The 20,442-nt window shown below is 25.6% G+C and overlaps 2 protein-coding genes across 5 annotated transcripts; one reads left to right on the top strand and one right to left on the bottom strand.

Moving 5' to 3' along the window:
* Positions 1–186: 186 nt before the first annotated feature.
* LOC111041679 (scaffold protein salvador) lies at positions 187–8,471 on the top strand. 4 transcript variants are annotated; one of them, XM_022326036.1, is made up of 11 exons: positions 187–463; positions 857–975; positions 1,729–1,805; positions 1,859–1,986; positions 2,052–2,166; positions 2,405–2,536; positions 3,336–3,432; positions 3,842–4,022; positions 5,107–5,270; positions 5,337–5,502; positions 6,698–6,888. In XM_022326036.1, exons 2-11 carry the CDS (start codon positions 885–887, stop codon positions 6,855–6,857), a joined length of 1,311 nt encoding a protein of 436 aa, XP_022181728.1. In that variant the 5' UTR covers positions 187–463; positions 857–884; the 3' UTR covers positions 6,858–6,888. The 4 variants fall into 4 exon arrangements, with proteins under 4 accessions (XP_022181728.1, XP_022181729.1, XP_022181726.1 ...); XM_022326037.1 differs by lacking the exon at positions 187–463 and adding an exon at positions 1,163–1,309 and having other exon boundaries at positions 495–975; positions 3,956–4,022; positions 6,698–8,471; XM_022326034.1 differs by lacking the exon at positions 187–463 and adding an exon at positions 1,163–1,309 and having other exon boundaries at positions 495–975; positions 6,698–8,471.
* Positions 7,857–20,228, bottom strand: LOC111041677 (exportin-7). The gene is made up of 19 exons (XM_022326031.1): positions 19,948–20,228; positions 17,515–17,761; positions 17,250–17,416; positions 16,544–16,771; positions 16,268–16,468; positions 16,080–16,199; positions 15,758–15,904; positions 15,030–15,396; positions 13,727–13,950; positions 13,502–13,593; positions 13,291–13,435; positions 13,071–13,218; positions 12,635–12,997; positions 12,363–12,574; positions 10,527–10,665; positions 9,377–9,454; positions 9,014–9,195; positions 8,814–8,941; positions 7,857–8,743 (listed from the first exon to the last, which is right to left on the bottom strand). The coding sequence occupies exons 1-19, from the start codon at positions 19,969–19,971 to the stop codon at positions 8,644–8,646; spliced, it is 3,312 nt and encodes a 1,103-aa protein (XP_022181723.1). The 5' UTR covers positions 19,972–20,228; the 3' UTR covers positions 7,857–8,643.
* Between the last annotated feature and the right edge of the window lie 214 nt (positions 20,229–20,442).

Here is a 20,442-nt window from a genome sequence, read left to right as displayed (position 1 = left end):
GAAATGGTTTCATCTATTCAGCAATTTAAGTTTAAACTCACAATCTGATTACTAATAATAATGTTGATAACAATCTTTTTAGAGTAATAAACATAGATAATATATATGTATATGTATATGTGTATATTATCTATGGTAATAAAACTGACAATAGATAACAATACTGTTTAGTGTTTATAACACGCAAGATCACGGACGTACCATAGGGCATAGATTATTTAATCTGTGGACGTACTATATAAATTATACTTATATCATAGGACCTTATACCTTACCTTACACAGAGTACTATATTATGAAGTTTAGTCTGTGTACCTCATAAGGTCTATGACGTAATATGTCAGTGGATTTTAACGTTTGTATGAAGGTATTCATATAGATATTAGCAACGAACGAACGAACTTTATATTATTAATAAAAAATAAATAGTCCGGGGTGATTCTATGTTGGTTCGTGATTTAAGGTAATTTATAAGTGATAAGAGTTTTAACATTTATTAATTTATTATCGCATTCACTTTGAAGTCTGTACTCTGTGACTATTATGAATTTATTATTTACATTCTACAATTTAGTATTAATATCCAATATGTAATTTGAATTGAATTGTTTAATGTTTATCAACCACCCAAATTAAAAATATGTAGTAATTTTAGATACTTTACGTATTCTTTTACGTACTTAAATATAAACGCGTACATTTTTTCCGTGTAATTAATCTGTAGAAGCCTATTTAATTTATACGGTTTAAATTAATAATTTAATTTAAAAACTATAACAAACTATAGCTTAATTCACAAACATTAAAAAATATATATTTAACGAATATGTTCAAATAATTATTACAAAAAACTTAGGAATTAGAACAAAGCTAACCTATTTAAGATGTTGTCGAGAAAAAATAAAGATACAAGAACTATTAAAGAAGGAGTGGTTGGAAAATATGTTAAAAAAGACAAGCCACCTGAAATACCAAGTAAGTTAACAAAATAAATAAAAGAATGTATGATAATAATATGTTATAATATGACATTCATTGTTTAAGGAATGAATATTAGTACATTATTGAAATTCTTTTATTATTTCTTATTCATTTTAGAAATAGATATCTGGATAATTCTCAATGTGGGAGAATTTATTCTTATTCTCATTTTGTTTTATAGAATATTGATATGAGAGAATGTTACACTGTGAAGTTCAACCTTTTGTTTTTCACGTCTATTTTTACTATTTCATTCATATGGTGATAATTTCTCTCAATTGTTTTTGTTTGATTTTATTTGCCAAATCATGTTTACTATGCAATTTGTGTAAGTTTTTAAAAAAATTTAATTTATTTAACTGTTTATCTTGTCATTCACATGTAACTTATTACAATTTGAATTATTACGCATTAATATTATAGAGAATATATTTCACTATATAAGTACTGATCACATTAGATGAATACTGACAATTGAACATTGATCACAAATTGGGGTTGATATAATAAAATATCTTATCAGTTGTGTCAATTTGTTTTCCATATATTTGAAACTTTACATTTTAAAGTACCCCAAAAAAAGTATAATAGCTGTATTACTGACTTATTTTATTACCGAGTATTTAATTTTGATTAATAATAATAAGATAATATAAGTAATGTATTAAGATTAATAATAATGTATTTATGTTAATGTTTCACTTTAATATTGAGTTCTTATTGATGAATTAAATGTTTTATTTTTAGTTATAAATGTATGGACCACAGAACCTTTCAGAAAAAATAACAGCCGGACTAATGTTTCAGAATCTCCAAATGTGAATGTAAGAAATATTTAATTTTTAAACTAAGCTCTATTTAATTTTAATTTATTTAGAATACAAGCCAACTAAGTGGTTCAGTTCAAAAGTTTGGTAATGTGAAAAATACACCATCTCCATCAATGCTAATTGGCCACGAAGGAAAGTATACTCCTAGTAGTTCTGTTCCTGATTTAGCTCAAAAGTATTTATCATTATTAATTTATAAATTAGGTATTATGCAAATGTTAATATATTTATATTTTAAAGATTTGCCAATGCTAATTTATGGAGTAGTTCACCAGGTATAGCTGCTGATCAATCAATAAGTGTTAGAAATTGTAGTAATAGATATATTTCCAATGACTGCCACATTAATCATCAAGCAAGTTTATAATTTTGTAACTGATATTGTAGTTAATTTATTATAGTGATATAATTTGTGAGATACAAGAATGTATATTTGCGTTCCAAGATTTTTGTTTAAACTCCTTATGCCATTTTGCGAGGAAAGTGTTCTTGGTATATTGATAATAGATTTATTTGTTTCATGAAATAATGAAAAACAATGGCACTGGTTTCTATGTATGATTAAATAATTTAAATGTTATATTTTTATTTAGATGGGAACACACACTAGCGCCACTTGTTTGCCTTACCATTCACACTCAGATTTAGCTGAGTCTTCTGTTATTATACATGGATTTGGTGACAATACAATTTATTCACCAGCATTGTCACAATGTTTCCCAACTGTGAGTTCATATCTACTTTAGATACTAAAAATGTATAGCATCATAAATGTGTTTATGTTTATGAAAAATCCAATCAAAAAAAAAAATAATAATAATATACTCTGTAATATAAAAAAAATATTTCATTTTACTTAGTGTAAGTGTAATGTTTAAGGTAATCGTTAAAAGTCTGGTAATAATAGATTTTCTACGAGAGTAGGAAAACTATTTTAAATTTTAAGTGCATTGCATAATGAGCTAAAATATTTTGAAATATATTTAATTCATTGAAAAATACTTAATTTAATTCTTATAATTTCAATTTGTTAATAGTTTATTAAGTATCATTTTCATATATCAGCTATCACTTTTAGACTTAATTTGATGAAAAACTTCAGTAATATTTTATTAAGTTAAAGAAAATGGTAAGCCAGCCTAATTTTGATCAATGATTATTTTTCAGTCAATGATTAAACTGTCTTTTCATTATTATTGTATAGAAACATTTAGGTTGACAATCAAAATCAAAAAAAATAATCTTTCCTAATTATCTAAAAGACTGCAATGTTTAACTTAAAATTATATTATATAAATCAAGTTAACCTAATTAATTGAGTCAGATTATTGATTTCATATACCTACAACATACTACTGTAACATTAACTTTGGACGTTTCTTCTATCTACATTTTAGCTACTAGTATTAAATAATAATTGGGTAAAAATGTTTCCTTCTGATTTGCGTTGAATCTATTAAAATGATTAGTTGTTTTTAAATAAATTACTAATAGTAATTGAAGCACATATTTATTAACTTTTAGATTCAAATACAGCACAAGAATGAAATTATTTCTACTCATCATTCCACTCCAGCTTTACATAATATTGGACAGTCTGTTCCAATACCTTTACCATCAGGTAAATATTTATATTTTAGCTATAATTAAAATCTATAATAGTTATTAAATTTAAAATTATGTTCAACTTTAAGTCTATTTTTTACTTACCTCCAATTATAAATACTCCTTAAAATACTCTGGTTATAAATTATATTATTACTTGGTAATTTATCAACATAAATATTGTTTTCAACATATAATTTGGGGTTTTCTACAATACTATGATAATTTATTAATGATGTAATTATTACTATTGTGACTAAAATATAATTACATGGTTGAAACATTACCACTCTTATTTGTATTATAAAAGAGGTGATAGGTTTTATAGTATTTACTAATTTGTTAAAGCTTGAAGTGCTTATATAATTTTTTTTAGATGTATTATGATATTAAAATATTCAGCATTCAAATTTGTTTTTGTTCAGGTGGAGGGGAAGAACTTCCCTTACCACCAGGTTGGTCAGTAGATTTAACATTAAGAGGTCGTAAGTATTTTATTGACCACAATACTAAAACTACTCATTGGTCACATCCTTTAGAAAAAGAAGGTCTTCCTACTGGATGGGAACGCATTGAAAGCGACGAGTATGGAGTATATTTTGTTAAGTGAGTAAAAAATAAAAGTATAATAATTAAATTTAATCAGTTTTGTTATTAGGTAATAAATACCAACCATAAATTGTATAAAATCTAAATACTTATAAATACTTAGTATAATTTATGTGTTTATATTTTCTTATTAATATTAATATTTTATTAAAAGGATGTCAATGAATTATTTGTTTTATACTTGAGTACTATAGTTCACTGACATTCTGTACCAAATATCCTCTAAAAATTCTAAAAATAAGATATTATCCTCTATGTTTAAATATTATTTAAATCAGACAATTTACTTTAGTTAACAAGATAATTATTGTTTGTTTTATGTTTATTTATTTTAAGAGTTGCAAATATTTCACAAATCAAAAATTCAATCTTGTATGAGTTGTTTTATTTGTTAAGAGGTCATAACACTGGTATTCGTTTTCTTTTTTATAGCTTAGTTAGTTTAAAAATTTGATTTAATTGACTTCTTATAAAACTTGATGGTAAGAACTTTATCTTGTATTTGGTTTTTTTTACCATTATCCTGTTTTGAAGTGAGTTATGGAACATTTTTACTCTATACTATGTCCTCAAAACTTGCTAAAAAATTGAACTATTGTAAAAAATCCTTAAAAGAATATTTATTATGATCTTACTACCAAGTTTCATGATAGGTTGTTTCACTCTAATTTTTAAACTTACAAAGCTACATGTGATCTGTTGAGCGTACATTTGCTATGTTACGCACTTGTAAGACGGTGACAACAAATTATAGTGTTACATCCTCTTAACATTTTTTGTTGATACATGTTGTATTATTTGAATTCATTTTTCATTTTTTTTGCATGTAAGTGTGGTTGAAATCAAACAAAGGTCTGGGAAACATTAATTATTTTATTATAAACATTCAATGTAGGCCTATTATATTTTTCATTTTTTATATTAATTCATTGAACATAAAAATTCAAGAAATATCCCAAAAATTAGGCATCATAACATTATAGTTTCTAATTTTAGAAAACAAATGACATTATTGATTTAGTACTTATTATTACATCTATTTTGTAGTATCTATATTCTAAACAACACATTTTGATTTCAGTCATATTTCTCGACAAGCACAATATGAGCATCCATGTGCTCCTCACTATATCTATCAACCAGAAGTGAGAATTCCATTGCCACTTCTACCTCCACCACCACCAAGACCTACTCATTTCCATTCTCATAATATGCTTGTGCCTGCAAATCCTTACCTAAATCAAGGTAAAAATAGTTTCTGTTTGTGTGATTATGTTATACATTTTGTTCTAACTATTTGTTTTCTTTAAGAAATTCCTGTATGGCTCAGTGTGTATTCTCAAGCAGCACAAACATTAGACCATAAACTCAGATGGGAAATGTTTCGGTTACCAGAACTTGATTGTTTTAATGCTATGTTAACTCGATTATACAAACAGGAATTAGAAGAGATTGTTATGCGTTATGAAGTTTACAGGTATGTTACTATTATAAATTCTAGATTTAATTTTAATTCTATGAGTGAAGTTAGATGTGCTTGTATAATATTATCTGATAAAGCTAGTGGTTTGCACTGAATTCAATCATCCTAATATTATTTTTACAGTAGTACTATAACTTAAACACATTTTTGGCGCCTAATACTTCTCTTACAACGTTTGGCTCGTGATTAACTGTGTACTTCATTCCATCGATTTGTTGTTGGATGTATGAGTCAAAACTAAAGACCAATTTTGGTATATTGTGTGTCACATAAGCGTCAAAAAAATATTCAGATATTATAAAGTATAGTAATACTTTCTAATTTGAGGTCCTAATATTCCACGATAATGCAATATAGTTGGTCGATTATGTGGAAAAACTATTTCCCATGGCATTGATTTTTTCTATTAATATATAAGAATTTTCACTTTGCAATATTGTTTTTATTTTTTTTTGATGTTACTTGTAAAAAAAAAAATCAACATAATATTGCAGTCTTTCAAGTTTTCATATTTTTATGGTGAAAATTTGGTTTATTTTTTTTCTGCCCATGAAAAATGGGGTCTTAACAAATAATATGAATGTTTGGTGCACTGGTGCCACTTAATAAAGTAGTTTTTGTAAAAATAATTAATAATTTTACATTGTTTTTAAATTTACAATATTACAACTGCATTTTGGTGAGTAAAGCGATATGTGAGTCAACCAATCTGTGTAACCTGTTTAGCTTTTTGTATCTTTTTTTTTTAAAGGGAAATTGATTAATATCATTTTCTATGCTTATATTATAACAAAAGATGCTTGTAATTAATTTATTATTATTACCTATTAATATTATTTACTTCATATAGTTTAATGAAATACTTTTTACTATATTTTGTTTTTAATCATTCAAAATATATTGTAATTTGTGGCCTAAAACTTGAGATACACCCTTGTATAAGACCACTGTTCTATATTACAACTAATAAGGTGTAATGTTCAACTTACTTATATTAATCATGTTATCGGGAATTAAATTAAAACAAACATTTATTAATATTTTATTTATAGTAGTTATTTCATTGACCTTAATAGTGTTTGCTAGTTTAATAGTTTTATTATTTCAATGATCACACTATGAGGAAATTTAACTTATTTTTTTTCTTTTATACCAAAAAATATTTATCTATGATCCATTTTTTTTTTAGATCTGCATTATTGTATGAAATGGATAGAAGACATATGCAATCTCGATATATTGATACCAATGAGTATAACCATTATGGACCAGGGCTACGTATTATTGATGTAACTAATGATAATTTAAGAGAAGTTGCCCTTTCACAACATACTGAAACTAAAGTTTAATTATTAAGTATTAAAATTTATTTTTTTATTATATTGATCAAGTTATATATTACACTATTTTTGTATACCATTGCTATGGTTAATTACTTAATGATAATATGGATTATATTAACATATAATTAGGGTTTTTCTACAATACTGTGATAATTTATTAATGATGTAATTATTACTATTGTAACTAAAATAAAAGGATATGGTTGAAATACTACTACTATTATTTGTAATTTAAAAGAGGTAATAGATTTTATAGTAGTTACTAAGTTTTTAAAGCTTTAAGTACTAATTTAATTTTTTTAGATGTACTTACTTAATTGTTATTAATAATGTGGAGGCATAAACTTTTTTATTCAGAGACGCTATTTTTAGACCAAAAACCAAACCTCTCTTCGAGTACATTTTTTTCTAGTTGTAACCACAGGATAAAATATATCTTATTTCTTGATTGTAACTGATACAGTACGTAATCAATTTCAAATACCTTTTTTATTGATACAAATTTAACAATATTGAAATCAACCACAAATGTAAATGATATTTATACTCCGTTCAAAATAAGAAAGGTATACTGGTTTTTGACAACAGTGGTCAGATGCTTCTTCCTTCAATGCTGGTTAGGTTTGGCAAGTCAAAGCTTCGGAGCAAAGCCAAACTTATGCTTATAAGTAAACCGTCCAGTACCTTTCTTATTCTGCATAGAGTATTGTATTTATAAAATTATTTTGAAAAATATGGGTATATCATTACATTCATATCAATTAGTTTTCTAAAAGTAGGTTAGGTTAGGTTTAGTCCACTTGGTAGCGAAGAAGGGCGCCTCCCAGGATGCCTATTGTTGTAAAACATTTTTTTTGCACAATAAACCATGGGGACCGGTGGAGAAGCAATGCCAACTCCAGTTCCTCCCCCGGTTCTTGATAACACAAGAAAAAAAAAATATTAGGTTTAGTTAGGCGAGCTAGACTAGCTTAACTAAAAATAATTTTTTATATATAGTATGAGTAAGCTCAATTATATGTATTTTGCATACTTTACATTGGTGGTATACCTAAAATTTTTTTATTTTTTTAAGTTTAAGATATCAGTTCTTAAACTTAGAAGGTTTATAGGGTATCAATATTTGGGTCTTAGAGTTAATACTTTTAAGAGGACGCCATACTCGCATGCTTTGTTTCAGTCTTACGAACTCATAACAACATTATAAGAGAACATTTTAAAATGAACAAACAATTTACTATTTTAAAATGCTCATAATTTGCTTTAAAATTGAAAAATAAAAAAACCAGGATCATCACTAGATAGTATTCTTTTTACTAAATTTGATTATAGGTTAATTCACTCTAAGATTAAACATAATTAAGTTAAATTAATTATTCAGAAAGTACAATGTGCTATGTTATACATTTGTAAGACTGAAATATAGCATGCGGGTATGGCGTCTACACAAAAATTATCTAACACTATTTTTGTTCATTAAAAAATAATAAAATATATTTACACATAGTTTAAAAACGGCATATATCTTAATCGCACTTATGTATCATACATAATAATTAATGTACTTAATAATCATTCAATTTTCAAAATAATATCCAGTAATAGCCTATGACTAGGAGGTAGGCCCTATATTCTAGTTAAAACTGTTTACAAAGATTAAGACTTTTTTGTTATTTACATGGCTCAAAAAAAATAAATAAATAACCATAATTGTTTCTTAAAATATTGATATTGGCATTTAAAGGCAATACAATTAAGAAATAAAATGACACATTTTAAACGATCCAATGTGTTATGTGGTTATCATAACTTCATTATTAACAGAATTCATGGATATTGCTGATCCTTTCTCAGTTAATTCTTTTTTGAATGAAGATAGATTTTGAGTGAACCTATTATAAGTTATATCGATGTAAATTTTATTATATTTCATATATACCTTATACATATATTAATACATACCTTTCTCGATTTCTGCTTGCTAAATTTCTTTCAACTCCTTCCATCAACATTTCAAACCATTGAGCCATTGCTGATTGTTTATCAATTGGTTGGCTTTGTAAGATAACATCCCTTAGTTGATTAAAATACTAAACAAAATGTATGTAATAATATATTTGTGAGCTTTTACTTATTTTAGATAATAGTATAATCAATAATACCTCTTCGTTAAGTAGTATAAGCCCAAGAAGAGGTCTGGACATTGACCATTGATTTCTACATTCTTCAAATATGATTATGTTGAGTACAGTCTGTAAGATTTGTCTAAATACACCTAAATGTGTTTCTAGAGTGCGTAAAAAAATTTCATTTACTTGTTGCATGCGACGCCTTACTTTTTTACCTAAAAAAAATTAAAATGTTAGTTTTATAATAATTTTTGAATTATTAGAAAGTATGGTGGTGATAAAAAACTCTCAATTAAACATATTAAAAAATAAAATATTAATATAATAATTATTACAATGATTTCATTTTTTAGGATTCTTATATTTTTAGTTTCTCTATTTTAATTAAAAACTTACCTTTTAATAATAATTGTTTAAATACATAAGTAACAATATGATCGAGAGTAGTGCAACATCCTGTGCATATAGACATATCTAAAAAATATTAGTGTTAATAATGGGTAGGCACTGAATAAATAAGGTTAACAATAGTCAATGCACATTGACTTAACATTTTATAGTTAATTAATAAATTAATAATTCAAAGTTATGAACCTTAAAAATCTCCCTATGATTGCCTTTTTTTTTGGTTATGCTGCATTCTTAATCAATCTAAAATCACCCTAGCATTATGTGACTCTTTATTTTAATTAACCGACCACTGTTTTATTTAAGGTGACTTTCTGCACACTATTCCACTTAGGGTTTATCTTTAGCTGTTGGCCATGGTAAAATTATATACAATGTAATCAACTCTATTCAACCATTCAACTTATCAAAACTAGAAAACCAAATCCCTAGAAACAATTCTTAGTCATTTCTTCATCTATAAATTATTATCATAATTTCAATCAACCTTTCATTTGTCTTTACTGTTAACCTTTGGATTTATAATCACAAATCTGTTGCCTTCAGCATCAATTAAATTGAATTTTCCCACTAATGTTATAAACCTTATCCACCAATCTCTGACAATCTTTACTTTTAATATTTAATACAATTAATTGATTTAAGTTTTAAATCAAATTATCTGTTGTCATATTAAGTTATGCTGGTTGAACGCATTCATAAGAACCAACTTGACTTAACAATGTGTTTGACTTTCTTTTCAATCAACTCGGGCCATACATCGTACAGACTTAACATTTAATTTGATTTTGTATACAGTTTATATTTTTCAAACTAATATTTTAATGGTCAAAACCAAGCTAACTATTAAATAAAATTTTAATTAATTTTTGTACTAATATATAAGTTATATCTATGATATTAATCAATTCAGTAGGTGTTTCACTAAAAAGTTTAAAAAAAATCACTAAGCAAATTACATAGATTAGATTTTACATCTTTTGAAGTAACTACAAATTTGTATCCATTAATTTTTACTGTCTTTAATCATTATACCTTTACTAGTTTTTAAAACATATATTTTATATATCTATCAATACTTACTGAAATATTTAACTCGTAATATAGGTAATGTATCTTTTAACGGCATATAACTCACCTAATGCATTCAGTCCTTCAGATATGGATGAAAGTATGTACAAAAATACTTGAGGTTCTAAAGTAGATAAAAACTCCATATGATCTTGAGCAAGGCATTCAAGTAAACCATAATATGTCTGTGATAGTTTAGGATAGTGCTAGAAATAAATTAAAATTAACAAATTATATTACAAATAGTATGAGAAAAATCTTAAGACATTTAGGTTATATCATAATTAGGATAGGATGATGATTGTAAATATGAAATTCAATTCAATTGTGTAGAGCTTAATATAGGTTAGCTATCATAATTATTTTGTTGTATTAATAATACATTAAGACCTGTGCAATATGAGATCTGAATAACGTGGAAACCCGACTAGTATGGAAAATGTTACGGTCCCCGAGAGTGTATAGAGAGAAGAGTCCCAACCTGTATTAAATGGAAACCTGTCTAAAATAGAAAACGCTTCCTGTCCCAACTGTTTTCATATTAAACAGAGTTTACTGTATAATATTTAACTATAGGAAATAGACAGAGAATAAAAAAACTTTAAACGTAAGCTGCACTATTTTTATAACAAATTTATTTTTAGAATTATAGTTTATAAGACAAGAATAAATAAATATTGACCTACATGGACCTGAAAAATCATAAAATTCAGAGAGAATCAATTTGTTAGCACATTATATAAAATACCATATTGAAACACACAAATTGATTATACTCTTAACAAATGTAACACTATGATATAAAAAGGTTCACAAGTGAACTCGAGGTATACAAGTATACTGATATGAGCAATTTATGTGGTATAATAATAATTAATCAACTGCTTTCATTTTCTAAATATTTATTAGTGAAGAAAAATATATTGTTTATACATTGTACCTACAGTACAAAGTGATCATTTTGAAATTTAGCACTAATTTTTTGATAAAATGAAATACTTTTTTTTATAATTTTATTTCATATCATGCCGAAATAGTATAATAATGCTATTTAAAATTTGCTGCTGAAAAATTTCCTGAGAATTTCAATATATCAAAAAGTGGGTACTGTTCTGCAATACATTAGGTGATAAATTTGTCACTCTAATGGATATGTTAAATTTGAATTCAATAATAAATTATTACGCACGAAAAAGAATTCTGAGAAGATGGTCTATCAGCCTACATTATAGATACTCAGTATATTTTATAAAATTAATGATATTAAAGCAATTTATTTTATTATAAGTAATACAGTAGGTTAATACAATAACTTTTGCTGAAAAGATTTTAATTTAAAATGTCATTATGTGTATAAAATATAATAATATACTTTAAAAGTTTCAAGTACCCACTAATATGAAACCAAACATGAATGCTGAGATTCAAAAGGTGAAGAACTTATATAAAATACAATTTTGTCAAGTTATTTTCTAATGAAAATGTAAACACTGAGGAAATGAGTGTTAACCCTTATACGGATCAAATTATATTATGAGCTGTATTATTTTAACTATTAATTTTTTTTAGTAATAAAAAAAGGTATGGATTTATAAAAATAAAACAAACCATCAATATTCAGACATATAAATAAAATTAAAATAAATTTGCAAGAAAAATAGTTCACTTTCATACATTTATTAGGTAAATTGTTTTATCATTGAATTTGTTGTCTATAATAATAAAAAATCACATTCCCACCACTTCACATGACATAAAAGATAATTTAATGTAAGTATTGTTTATAAATGGATTGAACACTATTTAATCTTCTATACATCTCAAAAATGTACTCCGTAACAAGAACAAATTTTAATTTCACAATTGATGTGTAGTTAAATTATGCAAATAATATACAACTTACCATAAGATCGCTTAGAGGAATTGATAGTAATAATTTTACAAATATATTAAGAGCATTTTCTAAAGTGTCATCACCATAAAGTTTAAAAACACCAAAGTTGACATAGTTTCCACATAATGCTGCTTTTAACATTGAAAAACAAATAGATATTCCTTTTAACTTTTTTTTATATAACATATCTTGTTGAACATCAAGATTTAAAATATTATTTCCTGTAAAAAATATCAATGTTTATATTGTTTACAAAAATAAAAAGCTTAAGAAATTCTCACCATAGGTACAAACAACTTTACTAGCTTCACGGAATAATAATATTCCATTCGGAGAAGACACATCAACTTGAAGTCTTTGTGAACGATTCAAAGCCAATTCCGCATAGAGTTTTAATAATGGAGTTGTAATTTCAGGATCAGCATACCATAGTTCCATTGCTCGCAGTAAAATTGGTGTATATGAAGGATATAACCATTCAAACAATAACATAAATGATGTCTTAGTATTGAATGAAAAAGCCAAGCCTCTAAGGTCTCTAATTAGGCCAATTAGAGCTTTTTTGGCTTCAATATTTGAATATACTGATGTATCATTTACACCATTAACTGTAGCTAATAAAGCTCCTATTGACTCAACAGATGCTATGTTTAAAAAAATGAATAACGATAGTTAATTGAATATACAGTATTAATTATATTGATCAAATACATTTACCTGTTAGAGGTATCATAAAATTATCAAATTTATCTTCATCTTCCAATAAATCAATCATAAGGAGTCTACCCAATGAAGTGTAAAACGATGATCGATGTCTCATATCTTTAACACTAAATGTGTTACCCAATAAAGGAAAATGTTCACTCTGTTAAAAATAATTTATCATTTTTTAAAATTAAAAATGTATTACTAAATGTATGTAAATATTTGAAATTACTGTATGATTGTTTAATAGGAACTGAATTTCATCAAGTTTTACTAATTTTCTAACACTAGAAAAACCAACTGAAAGATCATTCAATAAAGCTAATGTTTTTTGAATTACTGTATTACTGGAGCACCAAAATTTTAAATTTGTTATACTGAAAATTAAATAAATGACATAACATTATAATCATCAATATTAAATTAAAATAAAAATAATTTACATTTTCCTCATAAAAATGCTGAGAACCATGTGCTCTTCACTAATGCCAAGGACATCGTGTAATCGTCGGTACACCTTTGAATTCTTAGGTACCTAACCAAATGTAATACATAGTTTTACTTCATTTAAAATATTAAAAGTGGAAATAAATGTAACAACCATTTTGGATTATATAGCCAAAACAATAAAACATTAAATCATCCATATCATAATTATTTTTCCTTACTTGATCACCAATATAAATTTTTCGAAATTGTTCAAAGAAAAATAAAAATGAATGTTCTAATTTTTCATAACCTCCTTGTGGCAGCCTTGAATCACTAAAAGTCATTAACTGTAGAACTTTACAAGCCATTTCTCCATCCATTGCATCTCCATCATCATTACTATTAAATGTTACACGGCCACCAATTGCTGCTCCAATTAAGTATACCAACCAAGTTAAACGACCTAAATTCAAAATTATTCATATTTTAGTAGAAATAATATTTTGAACTTAACATATACATTACAACATACTATAACATATCATAATAATATAAAACACCGATCAAATGTTATGTGATGACAAACAGTTGTAAATGTTAGTCTGGAAGACTAAAATGGATTAAAAGATACAAGTACTGGGGAGGGGGGGGGGCTCACAAAGCAAATACCTCAATCAATGACATTGAACAGTATTAAAAAATGTATACAAAATAGAAGATGACCAATAGTTGTATACTCCATTATTAAAACTGTTAATAAACAGTTAATATTAACCTAACACTAGTTAAAAAATGTAAATTACAGATGAACTACATTTCACTCAATTATTCAATATTATTACAAATTGACTATATATCTTTTCAGAGGGATCATCGGAATATGTTAATAATTCAAATTTACAACGTATTGAATTTGAGTTCAGTAGAATTAAATTTGTGTTAAGTATTAGCTTTAATAATAGAACGAGTTAAATTTGTTAAGGTAAGAACATTAACTATATTTGAAAATTACCATTTTACATCATTTAAATTTAGAAGTATGATTAAATAATTCAATTCAATTGCAATTTAATAACTGTCATAAAAATTAAAATATATACAATAAATGTTCAAACAAATACCATGTTATTGTCTTTCAGTTTGATAATATGTCAATAAGGTCTTATTCTAATATCAAAGCTAACAAAACAAAATTGTTTCTACCGATTGCAAATTTGGTATGTGGTACGTTTCTGAGATGGAGACAATACATGTGGCTGTAAAGTCTTCTAAATGTATAATACTTAAACCACAGCACATTATTAGTTCAGTATTTCTAATAACACGAGTTACTCGAAAAGTATGAGTGAAGAGGAAGATATATTTGCAAATCGTTCCTTGTTACCATCCTTGCAATAGCAATATCAGTTTATACTTTACTTTATTGTATCCATTGTCTATTCAGTTTAACGAAACATCAGTAATGTATAAATTAGATTTAATATTTAAAAACCAACCAAAATATAAATCAAACTGGACTTAAAGAAAATGTATTATATATACCTTCTTGAATCTTTAGATCATAAATTGAAGCAGAAGCCGAAGCAATAATTTCTTGATAATTGGTAGCTGATTGATCAAATAACTGAGCAATTAATGAGCATGTTTTTTGATAGTGACATCTGCCAATCACAGATAACTGCTCAAGCTGTTGTTGAACATTTGTGAAGTCATCTAATGGGTCATCCAATCCATCTCTTACAATAAGTGTAACACTTTCTATCCTGGATGATATGTATGCCTTAGTAACTTCAGGAGTATAAGTTTCCAATAAATGAGGTTCTGCAGCTTTGACATAAGGTACTGATGCTACCATCCGTTGCCAGAAACTTAACAGATAGTGAAAACTGTTTGGAGCACATTGGTACACCTAATTAAATACAGATATTTTTGAATATTCAATTACATTAACAACATTTAAGTTATAATCATATGTATGTTTTTCTAGAACTTTGGTACAAATCAATAATGGATACAACAACCATTATTGTTAAATTTAATTGTGTTACAAAAATCAGGAAACATAGAAAAAACATGAAATTAATAACAACTAAAACATCATTTTATTTTTAAAATTGTAGTTCATAAAAAAAAAATTTAAAACTATACATCTATATTATTACTAAAGCTACAATTTATATACAATGTTAAATAGTGAAATAAGCATTACATTTTTTTATAATAAACTAAAATATGAAATAAGCTTTATAAATTGTATACAATATTTTTACCTGTAAACTTTCAACAGTAAATTTAGCAATGAGACCAACAGTTTCTTGATAAGTATCAACCATCACAAGTTCTCCAAGCTGATAATTTGATTTCAGTCTTGCTAATAAACGACAAAACTCATGGTAATTATTTGAATCAGCTAAACCCTATGAATAAAACAATTGAATCAAAATAATAATACAAAGTCTTAATGATCATAACACTAGGAACTGCAATAATAGTTTATGCAATATTTTATTCTTTAATAATTTAAGAACCAACAATTTGTTCATATATAAAAATGTAAAAATAAAAATGTATTTTCAGTTAAAATTGTAATACCTGAGGATTAAGTAGAATATCTTTGACACCATTTACTAAATGAGATAAAAATTTAGCTCTTTCAGTAGTACTAAATAAGGAACGTCGGACTGACGCTAGTTGCACCAAACACGAAAGAGCCTAAAAAATAATAAGTATAATTAGTTTCATAATGAGGCATAGTGTGCAATTTTTAAAGTTATTCTTACTAGGCTTGACAAACTAGGTGGCAAGGAATGATAGAGATCGAAAAATAGTGTTAGAGTAGATTGTTCGAGGAATGCTGGTCGCCAACCTGTAGGTATTTGAACAGTGCAAATATCATCAGCCGACTCATCACAAGTAGTACCAATAAAGTCATAGGTTAAGCAATTCTGAGCTAACTGTAGACATCGAGACATGAATCCATGCTAAAACAAAAAATAATGAATGCATTCAAAACATATTTAAATTATAAGTATAATTTTCATGAATCAAACATTTACTTGGGTTTCATCAGTGAAATTTAAATTTTTTCGATTGTCATTAGCACCGCGTAACATTTGACATGACATTCGAAAAATTTCAAATAATTGTGTATCTCTGAATGATGATGCAACTTTACGATGTTTTAAAACAGCTCGGTGAGATTCTACATCAGCTACAGTGTTCATTTCAGTTGTTAACTGAGATAATAGTTGTACACCAATCATGCAATGCTCAACATTCGTTCCCTAAATCATTTATGCTTAATTATCTCATACAATATAATATATATATATATATTTTTTTTTAATAATAAAAAAAAATTCCTTGATTAAACAAAAACAAATAGTACTAATAATAAAACCATCTAATAAAAAACTGATAAATGCATATAATAATTGAAAATATGGTTACATGTTAAGTATATGTTTTTCCTTTCGTTGTTAATTATTGAAAAAATTTAGTCTTTAAGTAAATCGACCATTGGTGGCGAACTAGCTGAGTGACAATGATACATTAAGATAGACATAAAATTACAATTTTGAGCAAATGTTTGAGAGGCAGTATGAAGAACAAGGACCTCCCAGTTTCTACTAATCATGAGGCAACTATTATTTTTGAAGTCTGGAGAATTAATTTTGTTGTTCTACAATTATTTCTGTCAGGAAATAGTTTTTTAAATCGAATAATCTAATATAAAATTATAAGGCTCAACATTTTAGTTACTTGTAAAAATACTGAAATATCAGATACAACATTTCTAAATGCATAGGAATCTTTTTCTCCATCAAACCATCCTTGTTTAGTTATTTTTGCAAATAATAACACAAGTGCTTGAACTACAAATGATGGCAATTTAGGACGAGTAGCCAAATAATTCAAAATATAATTTCCTAAAATAAAAAAAAAATATTAATAATTATGATATAAAGTACAAAATATTTTTAAAAATAATGTTAAATGTAAAAATAGCTTAAATTAAATAACTCACTGATTTGTATTCTTTGATCAAGGTTTAAAGTTAATGGAGTGCGAGATAAAAGTTTAGTTATAGTTGTAGTTGCTAATAATTGAGAATAATGTGAGTCAGCTCGTTCCAATAGCATTTGACACTTGGATAGCGTATTAGGAGTATTACTATTTTGAAATGAAACCAAAGCTTTTTCGGCTTCTACACACAGAGTGGCATCCCTTGATTCGTACATTTGCTTGCATAGCATTTCCAAACGTGGAATACTCTATAAAATATGTAAATTATTATTTTAAGAAATTTGTGAACTTATATATTATAATGATTAAACAAATTAATATAATTAACATAATGATTAAAAAATAAACAAATAATTAACAACAATAGTTATGAATGTTAATAATCAGAAGGTAGATAAAAAATGTTTAAGCAATTATTAAACAATAAATATTTATATTAAACAAGAATGAAAAATAATTATTCAAGACAAATATTAACATTCTAGTTAAGAGATAGAAATATATTATACCTAAGATAAAATGTAATATTAAAAATAATTAATATTCATTGGGTACATAATTGCATTTAAATAAGTACAATGGAAATATTAAAACTAAAAAATATCTAAATCCTTTTCTATACAAAAATCTACAGTTGTAAGGATAATAATATAACATAGGATCTTTTGTAAAATCAGTTAGATAAAATATATAGATATAATACGTACTATTTATATGAGATACATATAAATCTTATAAATAATTTATACTTAATTCAATGTAACATGTTGAAGGTATTTAATATAATGTTGTTGATTAATTTTAATTTAGTTTGTTGTTTTTTATATTTTAAAATATCATTGAATTAATTATTTAATTACACATCCAAAAAAGTTGGTCACTATTTTGATTGCAAGATTTTAATCATAAAATTGTATTCATTACTTGAATGTGTATAAATAATACGTATGTATGTATTTATGTGTGTGATGTTTAGTAATGATAACATTTAAAAAATGTGGATGGCGTACTCAAATGAATGTAAATTATCTAAGCCATGTCAGTTTTTTTGTCACCTCTTTCTACTGCTTCAACCAATTTTGTTTCTACGAAATCATCAAGGACTTGAATATATACATCTATATACATATTCATTGCTAGTGATCTTTGCAACTAAAATTAAGCAGCCAGCTATCGACAACTCAAAATACAATAAGATACAACTACTAACTGTGTACATTAATAATTTGATGATGATTAGGAATAACGAGCTAAATGTAGTAGATAACAATAATATAAGAATGTTCATTTGGAGAATATACTTCAAATTGTCAAGTGTTAAGTTAATGCAAATTTGAAATGTCACATGTTGGTGGCTAATTCGCCTTAAATTGTTCAACAAATTACCGAGTGTACATTAATGCATTGTTTTTATTGGAATTACTGCAAGCTTTTTGAGGGACCGAGCATTTATTTCAAATTATTAAAGGTTTGAGTTATTGAGAGTCAACTGTAATTTGATTGACTAGGATATTTCTCAGTGCATGTTGAGATTGAATTTGGGGCCAAATATCAACTGGTTTGTTAAATTAAAAGCTATCTGGTCAGTTCCAATTGAAATTTAAAATGTTGTCAACAGAAATAAGGACAATAAAGTAAACAATAATATATATTTATATATTTAATATGATTTGTTATTTGTAAGCATAGGACTAGTAATCTGATCATATTCAAGACACGATTGTCTAAGTTTGTTCAAGTTAGGTTAAAATTTAATAGTACCACTTGTTAGTGCTTCTAATACTGCACCAAAATTATGTTGAATAAAAAAAAAAACCAAAATATAGTTGTTTTTTTCTGGGTGATCTGAAATGTTATCTGTTTTTATAAATGTATAAGTACCTATAAATAATGTAGTTTTAATATAGGTATTATATTAAATATGCTAAAGCCAAAGCAAGGTATTATACAATTATACAAATGTGTATAAGAAAATGTTTTTTTTACTTACATCTAATAATACTAATTACTAATATTTATTATCATATTAATGTACCATAAAACTACTATTTGAAATCATTTTCTAGATGGTCCAAACATTAAATGTGTACCATATTTCTTAAAATTAATTATACACATTTTTCGTTATACATATATATATATATATATAAATCAATAATTTAAGTAAATTGTTTTATTTAAACACTGTTGGGTAGTTACTTAAAAAAGTATGTTTAAATGATGAAGATAATAATAAAATGAAAATTTTAATATGCTTATAGTTAAATATTATAATATAAATAAATAGCTAAAATGTTGAGTGATTATGATTACATTTACAAAAATGTATGATAGTAATACATAAATAAATTATCATAATATGAAACTATAAATTCATTAATTTATAAAAAATAACAATATACAAATGTAACCATGCAGGGCGATTAAAACTTGCCTGAATATCGTCCGCCATCTCCATCAAAAGCCATTAAACATCCAACAGAAATATGTATAGAAACAACCTTATTTTTAATATTAAATTGTTGAAAATTATAGTAGGTACACCAAACAAACTTATTTTATCGCAATCACAATAAAAATCTAAACTAAAAAATCCAGTGCGAAAAAATAATAAACAGAAATTTTTGCCCAACTACAAACAACGTTCGTCTATCTATTTTCATGTTAACCAACATTACACGAGTGTATAAATCATGAATTATATTGAGTTGCATTTAAATAACACTTGTTAATAATTTTGATAAATTTCGAAACACACAGTTTTAAATAAACATTTATTTAACCAGTGATTTTAAGATTTTAACACATTGTAAGACAAATTAAAATTTTAATTGTTGTTGGTTAATCTGAAAAAGTGATAAAAAAAATTATTATTATTATTATTATTATTTCGTTAACAGTTTTTGATATCAAATTATTTTAAACATAA

Source organism: Myzus persicae, unplaced genomic scaffold (genome assembly GCF_001856785.1).
Source record: "Myzus persicae strain clone G006 unplaced genomic scaffold, MPER_G0061.0, whole genome shotgun sequence".
NCBI classification, from domain to species: Eukaryota; Metazoa; Arthropoda; class Insecta; order Hemiptera; family Aphididae; genus Myzus; species Myzus persicae.
The sequence above is the reverse complement of the archived record's forward strand: the minus strand, read 5'-3'. Positions and strand labels throughout refer to the sequence as shown.

Bases quoted from the DNA above. Each gene is read 5' to 3' on its own strand.
- LOC111041677 (XM_022326031.1), bottom strand. From the start codon at position 19,971: ATGGAGATGGCGGACGATATTCAG. The intron at 13,951-15,029 runs GTATATATAATA...TTTTGAATTTAG, and splicing joins TGATCTAAAGATTCAAGAAG to GTCGTTTAACTTGGTTGGTA. The intron at 13,594-13,726 runs GTAAGGAAAAAT...ACATTTGGTTAG, and splicing joins AAATTTATATTGGTGATCAA to GTACCTAAGAATTCAAAGGT.
- LOC111041679 (XM_022326034.1), top strand. From the start codon at position 1,180: ATGTTACACTGTGAAGTTCAACCTTTTGTTTTTCACGTCTATTTTTAC. The intron at 1,310-1,728 runs GTAAGTTTTTAA...TTTTATTTTTAG, and splicing joins ATGTTTACTATGCAATTTGT to TTATAAATGTATGGACCACA. The intron at 1,806-1,858 runs GTAAGAAATATT...TAATTTATTTAG, and splicing joins CAGAATCTCCAAATGTGAAT to AATACAAGCCAACTAAGTGG.